Here is a 9,378-nt window from a genome sequence, read left to right as displayed (position 1 = left end):
CATATATTAATACGCATATATGTAGTAAATATGTAGTAAATATGTAGTAAATATGTAGTAAATATGTAGTAAATATGTAGTAAATATGTAGTAAATATGTAGTAAATATGTAGTAAATATGTAGTAAATACATATATATACTATATTTACCCTAACCCCACACGGTACTGCCCAGCCCTCCAAGCCCAGGCTGTACGAACCGAAAACTGCCCCGCCATGTCGATAAAACTAAAACTCCCTTGGCGGGGATGAAATGCCGGTCGGGATCGCGGGGGGGGGGGGGGCCCAGGGGCGCTATCCGGACATCCGCAGATGGTAAATTGACTACAAATTAAAAAAATAATTTCCTTTCCCCCCAAAGCACATACACAAACATAGATAATCGGCAAGTCTGGGGTTCGATTCCCAGAGACTGCATCTAGCCGTGTCGAAAGCTGTGGGTTTGGATCCCACCGCTGGTCCACCCACCCACCCAGCCCGGGTGAAGTAGGTCGGGGTGTTGAATGCCGAGATTACCCGTCGTTACCGTTGGGGTATACGGTTAGGTGCCTCTGGCCAGCGTCAGGCCCGGATCAATATGTAACAGACAGACACACATACGTACACATACACACACACCTTGAGTATGTTGACCCGGCCCTCCAGCTCCCCTCTCTCCTTCTTAAGCACGGAGTCGGACCCCAACTTGGAGGGGGGGGTGTCTTTGTCGAACCTGAAGGGGGAAGGGGGGGGGGAGAAAAAGGGGGGGGGGAAAACGGGGGAAAGACGAACCACGGAGAAGGGGGGTGGGATCACATGCAAGGAAGCAAGAAGAATTGAATGGTATTTTCTTCCTGTTGCCGTCGTTCCAATGGGGGTCATCGCCTGATGCAGCACACCGCTTTTAACCGCCGGTCTCCGAAGCGGTGTGTGCATCAGGCTATGACCCCCACTGACGACGGAAGAAAAGAGTACCAGAGATATCCAAAGAGAGGGTGGGAAGGGGGAAAAGGAGGTGAAAGGAACGCGTGTGTGTGTGTGTGTATTTGTGTGTGTGTGTGTGTGTGTGTGTGTGTGTGTGTGTGTGTTTTACGTGAAACCGAAACACCAGCCTTCCCCCAACACCCCGCACCGTGTGCGGGAACATTCATCACACCTGTCCAGCGCAGCTACATGCTTGGGAATGCGTCTGTGCATTTGTCGTGTTGCGTGCGTGCATGTGCGTGTGTGTGTGTGTGTGTGTGTGTGTGTGTGTGTGTGTGTGTGTGTGTGTGTGTGTTTGCGCGTGTGTGCGTGCGTGCGTGTGTGTGTGTTTGTGTGTGTGTATGTGTGTCGTGTGTGTGTGCGCGCGCGCGTGTGTGTGTGTGCCATGTGTGTATTTTCTCCGGCGCCAACCCCTCCCTCCCCAAACCCCCTGCCATCGCCCCACCATCCCAAAGCTAAGAGCCTAAGGCAAGCGCAGACCCACTTCGCCAGCGCCGCCACCGCCTCCGCCACCGCCCGCCGCTGCGCCTCCTCCCACTTCTTCTTACGCTCCTCCTTCAGCCGCGTAACCAGAGTACGACTGATAAGGTCGTACACGTGCTTGCAGCCCACACGCCATTCCCCTTTGTGCGCATATGTGCGCGCGCGCGTGTGTGCGTGGGGATGGGGAGCGGGGGCGGGTTGGGGGTGCCGATACTCAGCGAAGAGGAATAAAACACAAACAAACATACGAATGGGCTGGAAAGGTTGCATGGGTTTGAATGTATGTCTGTAAGCCTGATGCGTGTGAGCTGTGAAGCTAAGAAAAGAACGAAGCGTGATCAGCTCAGAAATCACGAGCCCGACATGAGCCCATTCCCTCCCTCCCTCATCCCAACCTCCCTCATCCCTAGCCCCCATAAACCCTGTCTCACCCTCATACTTCTCCCCCATACCGCTCCCCTCCCCTCTCCCTCCCCCCTCCCACCCCCCACTCTCACCCGACGGATTGCTCCACCCCGGATCGACCCTGAGCTGCCTGCCGCTAGCGCCCGTCAGCCTGCCCTCCGAGTCCGCCTTCTCAACGCGGGAGGTGTCCACGTCACCGCTGCCCGTACAGTCAATCACGTCCAAGATCTGGATCCAAAACCAGGAAGGGCAAAATTCGAAGGCAGGGAAGAGGGAAGGCGGGGTGGGCATGGGGGCATGGGGGTATAGCAAGGCAGCGGAAGGGACGCGTCACGCACACGCACACACATACACATGTGTAGTGGGTCCGATTAATCCAAAAACCAAACGTATTAATAAAAGTAATTAGCACTGATTACGTTGACAAGCAGCATCATGGAACATCATTCGCACTCTATCCCACGGACATGTACGTCATGTAAGTAGCCGTACTCGGGCATAGAAACAAGCAGATAACAAAACACGTCCACATGTGCGACCCTGACGTATCATATTACATGATGCTCAATAGCATGCAGGTCCCAAACCCAGATCAGCTGACCATTCAAAAGCCTGCTTACTTCACACGGCAGATCACCACCACCACCACCACCACCACACACAGACACACAGACACCACACGCAGGGCAGATTCCGTACGTTTCCGTACATACCTTGGGCTTCCCGTCTGATGTAATTTGCAAGCCTGCCGCGCCTGTGGGTCAGGAGGTGGTGGGGGTGCGAGGGTGCGGGTGGGTGCGGGTGGGGGAGAGACCGAAATGGCGCAGCAGGGACAAGCACCACCACCACCACGGGCTCTTGGGGGGTCTGGGGCTGCTTTTTGATTTGACGAGGGAAAAGGGGGGGATGTTGATGTTGATGCTGATGTTGATGTTGATGTTGATGTTGATGTTGATGTTGATGTTGATGTTGATGTTGATGTTGATGTTGATGTTGATGCTGATGTTGATGTTGATGTTGATGTTGATGTTGATGCTGATGTTGATGTTGATGTTGATGTTGATGTTGATGTTGATGTTGATGTTGATGTTGATGCTGATGTTGATGTTGATGCTGATGTTGATGTTGATGTTGATGTTGATGCTGATGTTGATGTTGATGCTGATGCTGATGTTGATGTTGATGTTGATGTTGATGTTGATGTTGATGTTGATGCCCGACGATTACACCAATCCACCTTGCCGTGTCTTTTAGGGTCTTGAACAGCCCCCTATCTGTCTTCCGTCCGTGGTGCTGGTGCCCTCCTGCCTTTCTGGTGCCCTCAGGGCAAGGTAAGATATCTCAGAAGGTTTAGACGAAGGTTTAAACTGTAACAGCCTGAAACAGCTTAGGATGTACGACGGGGCGAGGTGGGGTTGCGTAGTGCCGTAGTGCCGTAGCAGCGGAGAGTGGCTAAGGGGGGTCAGACAAAGTCTGCCGTTCATGACCAGGCAAGAGTGAAGGAATGGACATGGTGGGAACGTTGCGTAGCTTTCAAGGAACGGAGGCCAGGGAGCCAATATAGGGTGAGCAGGAGGCAGGAGGGGAAGGGGGGAAAGGGGCATGGGAGAGAGGGGGGCGTGAGGTAGGTGGGAAGGGGCAACGCCGGCCGCACCTGGGTCAACGCCCGTGTCGAATATGCAAATCTTGACGCCTCGGCCATCGTACTCGGGGTAAGTCTGACGGCAAGGAGGTTTGTGGAAGGGTTTGTGGAGAGAGGATGTTTCGCTGACCCAGGTGGAGAGTGGCGCGATGGCCGGCACGGGGGAGGTTGGGGTGAGTCCGAATTGCAGCAAAACGCTGCTGCAATCCTGTCCCCTTAGGTATGCATGGCCATCCGGGCAAAAGAGTCTCTGACGAGTTAATTTTCCCCTTTACCTGCAGAAATTTGAGTGCTCCGATTTCGGCTTTCGGCATCGCGTGGCTAAAAAGCGCTGCGACATCCTCATCGAGCATGCTGATGTCCTGAGGCGGCTCGTCTATAGAGCCAGTGCTTATGCGCGTGGCCGCTGTCGCTCCAATCCGACGATGCTGCGCTGCTCGGGAGGCAACTGCAACAAGGGGAGAGCCTGAACGAGCGCGCGTTGCCCAATAATACAAAGGTTTAGCACCGATACGAAGACAGCGCATAATAATAGTGGGTCACCTAAGGACACCTGAACTTATCACAACGACTCGTTGGCCAGAATACAGTCAATAATAAATGCATAAAGAATGCAACGTAACAAAATAACTGTGATAATTTATCCAACTCAGGCAGCATTGCTGTTCCATTTTGATCCATCGTTTCAAAGTGATGGACCACGGCCCAAAACGCGATGGGCGTAACGGATAATCCTATAATTGAGCAATGCTGTTTATGCAATATACTTAGCATGTTTGGCTTCTCAACGGTGCAAGGTTTGGTAAACCAGAGCCGCTAAGGCCAGTTATCAGGGAGGAATGTGTGTGCGTGTGTATGTGTGCACCGGGTCAGGTTACCGCAACCGGTATTTAAGTATAATCCTCTGTCAAACCATCGCTTCGTATATATTGCATACAGAGTTCATGCAAGCGAGTATCGGATTTCTTTCGCATTCCGGATCCCCGTGCACTTCCCGGGATAGACGACGCCCAACTGTCCCCAGTGTCAGCCAGTTTTGTCATCTCATAAATCTCGAATAAAAAGAGGATGTTTAATCGCTAATTATTTTGCTTCCGGAACTGTTCGCAGGAGCTACTGTCAACCGAGGGCCGGTGCTGCTGTGAATGTCCTAAAGGCAGCAGCTTGCTGTTTATTTAAATCCTTATGTGGGTTGATGGCTGATTCTAAAAGGTCAAATGTCAGCATTTAAGGAGTCTGAGTCTTGTGAGTCTTTGGTCGCCGTATCGATAAGTGTACGCCTGCCCCATCCGCGGCGTTATGGCGCCGATGAACGCCCTGTAACCACGTCCTCATATGGTTTCAGTACATTCTTGCATATTAATATCTGGAGGGGGAACAGCACGCTTGCATGTCAGCGAATTTCCGTAAAAAGGCAGCAAGTTGTTTTTAAATCCTTCAATAAGTCCTGCCATAAGTTTGCGTGCTTGCCATACCAAGCTTGCCATATCGCAGTCGCCTCGACACTGCAACACAAAACACCAGGATATCGACGTTTGAACTGCAGTTTTACAAGACAACTGTTACAGCACTGTGCCTGTGTTGTCCAGAAACCTCGGTTAAACCAAATGCTAATTTTTTGTTTTGCAGCTAAACTTAGATGGCCAAAAGAATGGCAAACGGAATGATATACGGGATGTTTGTGTCGGCAAGTTTCCCATTTTGACGCCAACCCCAGCCTCAGCACTGCTGGCGCTGACTGGCAGTCGACCTTCATCAGGGAACTCGCACACGAGCAGTTCCCCAGCCTCTTCCTCGTCTTAACCCTCGCCTTCATGTTTGACTCATCCAATCATCATGTTTGACGTGCTTTGTTGCGTTTTCTCCTTCTTATCCTCCTTATCATCACAGCCGACAAGGATGCTCTCCTCGCAGCTTGCACGCATTGCTTCGCCACAAAGGGTTTACAACAACAGCATTTTAATGGTGGAAAGTGTCGCCGTTGGCTTGCGATGGCTTCAAAGCGTTGAAGAGACCGGCAATCAGCTCATCTAACAAGTAATAAACAGGAAGGACCCTAGGGCCCTTCTGCAGTGCTGGGAGTTGAGAAATTCCGGCACCTTAATAACACAATCCTTTCCGTTCCTTTTCTTCATAGCCCCCCTCTCTGCAACAACACTGCGACGTACCTGCAGACCTGGTGGTGTACCTGCAGACCTGGTGGGGTGTACATACCATGACATTCCAGACGTGCAAGAGGTCTGCATGGGGTTCGCGTGTGTTGTTGCAACATGCTCTCTGTCTGTCTGTCTGTCTGTCTGTCTGTCTGGGGCGTGAGGGGAGGAGCAGAACGCTCCGCAGATCAGGTGTCGTACCGCAGGTGCAGTTGTTCGTTAGGTGACGCGGGAATGTAGGTAGCGGGATGTAAAATGAGTGGCAGTTTTGGCGATGCTGGGTGCCGGCAATCCATTACGGATTATAATCCTGTGATCGTCACTACAGGATAATGGCGACTAAAAGGACATCAGCTATTAAAACATGGAAAACACTGGCTTACACCCCCTACAACACCCCCCCAAAACACACACACATATTGCTCGGGAACCACACGCCCGGTCTATACACACTTGCGTAGCTGTACCCCGTCCGTCCGTCTGTCTGCCTGTCTGTCTGTCCGTCAGCCTCTCCGGCTTCGCTGTGTTTTTACCGTGTGTGTGTGGGGGGGAGGGGACGCCTTGCGAAATACACAACCACCCTCGCGATAAAGTCCGTTATAATTGCTAACCCCCATCGCCCCGGCGCGTGTGGCCAACCTTGTGGATGTGTGATATTAAACCTCTTATCTCAGCAAACGGAGCGAGCAGGGTAAGCAAATTGCTAAAAAGCTAATTACTAAATGCTTAAAACCCTAAGCTAACTGCCATTTGCCAAGGCGGCCTTGATATAAGTGCATGGTACGGCATCCTCCTCGGGAAGAATGCCGTACAACCGTAGCCGGCTGGCCACACGACGGCGGTAGCGGCGGCGGCAGCTCCATGGAGTGCAAGTACTTGGCTGTGCGGCGGCGGCCGGCTGCCGACGTTGAGCGGCACCGTCCAGTAGCAGTTGATGGCATATTATGTCGCTGCGGGTCTTTCTTGACGTGATGCAAAAGAGACCCCCTCCCGGACAGGTCCCGGTTTCTTCGGGTGACCGGGTAGAGCTACCCGAGGAAAAGGGTGCTGCCACACCACACCATCTGGGCCGTTGTAGGTTAGTAGCCTACCCGTTAGAGTGGAGTGGAGAGCTGCTGGCCGGGACCGAGACCCACCTTCAGCGGTCTTCGAGTGTATGTACCAGTTTCCCATACGCACGCACTTTGTCGCGGCGACATGTTCTTTAGTGACGCGACAGTTTGCAGTTTGCCCCAAGTTGGCGGTGATGGCGATTGTTCTCTATAATTTCCGTGTCCCTTAAGGCCCCTTCAGCATTTGAGACAAAACTGTGAGGTAACTAAACGGGGTTCTCTTTGAGTTGATTATGGTGACCCTTGCTTCAAGAAATAGTAGCAGCACTTCCCGCCTTGGGGGATCTCTGGACAATGTATGTATACCATCCTCGCATCCTGGAAGTTTCACGGTGCGAGGTATCAACATGGAAACATTTCCTTGTGTATTTCACGGCAAAGAGGGTGTGGTTGCAGCGGTCTGTTGGACACCAACGGCGTTGGGGATGAATTCGGGGCCACCGAAAGAGAATGAAGCATGGACAGAGAGAGAGTATGCAAGAGTGATCTAGCTGCCTGGCATTATATACATGCATCAGCGTTAAGGAAACAGTCATGGGATACATGAAACCCTATCGCGACGGACTCTTTGGGATCCCATAATAGAAAGATCAGCACCCAATTCATGTGCGACTTGGCATTAAAAACTAACAGGAATGTGGACTCTGATGCACAAAGAATAAAATGTCCAATCCTTGCAGTCGTGCAGGGGGCTGGCAGTCCTTCGGTCCTGCGGTTTCGCCGTTTCACCATAATGATGTTTTGCGCTGAGAAGAAAGCTCAGTACAGGACACCCACTGCACACTAGCTCCGATCGCTGTCTTCGTTCTTGAACTCCCCAAGCCGACGGTCGCAAAGTCTTGCCCGCGCGCGGAGGCATGATAATGGGACGAGGCAATTCCATGCATGGAGAGCTATAAAAACACAAAAAATGCCAGGGCGGGTTTTGTATTGTTGCCTACTGGGAGCTGTTGCCTGCCAGGGCGGGTTTTTTCCTCAGCAGCGTAAAGAGACAAAGAAGTGCATGTCGTCTAGACAAATAAAACGATATTAACTGCGACGGCCAGGTTGACCTTGAAGACAGGCTTCGAAAGGGCAATGACGACATGAACTTCTTGACGCGCAACAGTTGGCAAACGGCGTCATCACCACCTGCTCAATCGATGCCTATATCCACAACGTAGCTTGATGTTTAGGTTTTGTGCGCCGGCTCTCAGGACGGCGGTCGTACGCTGGACGCCGCTGCCGCTGGTCTCCCTCATGCAATGTCCCCGATGGCCAACCTTCAGTTCCGCAAATCTTATGTCCGTCGCACACAACTCTGACTGTTTATAAACGTCTCAGCATACGCTGTCATCTTTGCTCGCCGTGGCGTCCGTGCAAGACGCGCATCCAGCTTTATAGGAGGACGGCCGTTAGGGTGCAACAGCCGCTCAGGCTGATACTTTTAGGGTCCAACGCTCACGTCTTTCAACTTTGTCAAGCCTCGGCGTCGCGGCAACACAGCAACGGCCGCGGTTCCCGCTTCCGCTCCAGCCATCACGCGGCCATTGCCGCCAAAGCCAGCACCGCAGCCGGTGACGCCAGCTATTAAACCTCAGGTCACGCAAACGTGAACTTGTGACTTTTTTACGAAGCCGCCAACGCCTGGGTCCCCCGAACTCCTCTCCTCCTCCTCGCGGGCAGCATCGAGAAGCCGACAGCAGGTCACAATCTTGGAGTCGCACTGAGTCACACATTACCTTCTGAACTTTTCACCTCAACAATTCACCATTCCGAAAATTATGGAGCCCATGGATTCTGAGGCCGCAACGGCGGCGGTGGCACCCCAAGCTCAAGGCGCCGCTGCGGCGAAGCCGCCTCCTCCCCCAATCCCAGCCGAAGCCGAAGCGCCGGCCACCACCGACGCCACCGCTTCTCCACCTGCTGGCGCAGCAGCGGCGGCCAAGCCCGACGCAAGCGCCGAAGGAGCCGCTGCCGAAGGAGCCGCCGCCAAAGGGTCAGCTGGACTCAGCCCCAGTCCGAGCCCCGCGTCGGCGCCCGCCGCCGCCGCCGCGCCAGCGGCGGCGGCTGTAGCTGGTCCGCTGCCGGCTGCTGCTGCAGCCGGCGGTAGGAGCCGTCGCGGCAGTTCATCGGTTGAGGATGATAAGGAGTTGCCGCTGTCCCTACAGCGAAAGCAGCGGCAGCGCCGACCGCCCGCGGGGTGGGACAGGGGCAACGAGCTACTGGCGCCCGCGAAGAAAGCCAAGGTACGGGTGTACGGATACGGGTACGGCCGTGAAAGGAAAGGAAGGGTGAGGAGGAAGGGGGAAATCAGAAAGGACGAACGTGTGTCAACGTGTGTGTCTGTGGGGGGAAGTGTGTTTTGATGATCTGAGCCGCGTGTATGCGTGTATGTATGTATGTATGTATGTATGTATGTATGTATGTATGTATGTATGTATGTATGTGTGTGCGGATGTGTTTATTACATATGTTGCCGGGCCTGACGCTGACCGGGGGCTGTCAGGGCGCGCGCGTGTGTGTGTGTGTATCAAGTCCTTCCCTCTTCTTGCCGTGACGTCGTCGCGGGTGCAGTCTCTCTTCCCCCTGCCCTCCCCTTCCCTCCCCTCCCCTTCCCCCCCCTCCCCTCCCCTCATCC

At 53.4% G+C, this 9,378-nt stretch overlaps 2 protein-coding genes across 2 annotated transcripts in view; one reads left to right on the top strand and one right to left on the bottom strand.

Annotated features, from left to right (window-relative positions):
• Positions 1 to 6,819, bottom strand: part of VOLCADRAFT_93498 (uncharacterized protein) — a gene marked incomplete at both ends in the record, with an annotated part of 30,466 nt that extends 23,647 nt beyond the window's left edge. The window contains 9 exons of the mRNA XM_002952733.1: positions 619 to 712; positions 1,448 to 1,586; positions 1,944 to 2,079; positions 2,551 to 2,605; positions 2,701 to 3,018; positions 3,089 to 3,171; positions 3,506 to 3,569; positions 5,662 to 5,689; positions 6,783 to 6,819. Coding sequence (XP_002952779.1) covers positions 619 to 712; positions 1,448 to 1,586; positions 1,944 to 2,079; positions 2,551 to 2,605; positions 2,701 to 3,018; positions 3,089 to 3,171; positions 3,506 to 3,569; positions 5,662 to 5,689; positions 6,783 to 6,819 — 954 coding nt within the window. The remainder of the gene's footprint in view (positions 1 to 618; positions 713 to 1,447; positions 1,587 to 1,943; positions 2,080 to 2,550; positions 2,606 to 2,700; positions 3,019 to 3,088; positions 3,172 to 3,505; positions 3,570 to 5,661; positions 5,690 to 6,782) is intronic.
• Positions 6,820 to 8,521: 1,702 nt separating this feature from the next.
• VOLCADRAFT_93497 (uncharacterized protein) overlaps positions 8,522 to 9,378 on the top strand; it is a gene marked incomplete at both ends in the record, with an annotated part of 4,370 nt that continues 3,513 nt past the window's right edge. Inside the window, one exon of the mRNA XM_002952799.1 lies at positions 8,522 to 8,986. Within this exon, the coding sequence (XP_002952845.1) occupies positions 8,522 to 8,986 (465 nt within the window). The remainder of the gene's footprint in view (positions 8,987 to 9,378) is intronic.

The sequence above is a fragment of the Volvox carteri genome (assembly GCF_000143455.1).
Source record: "Volvox carteri f. nagariensis unplaced genomic scaffold VOLCAscaffold_32, whole genome shotgun sequence".
NCBI lineage: Eukaryota > Viridiplantae > Chlorophyta > Chlorophyceae > Chlamydomonadales > Volvocaceae > Volvox > Volvox carteri.
This window is presented reverse-complemented; position numbering and strand designations above follow the sequence as displayed.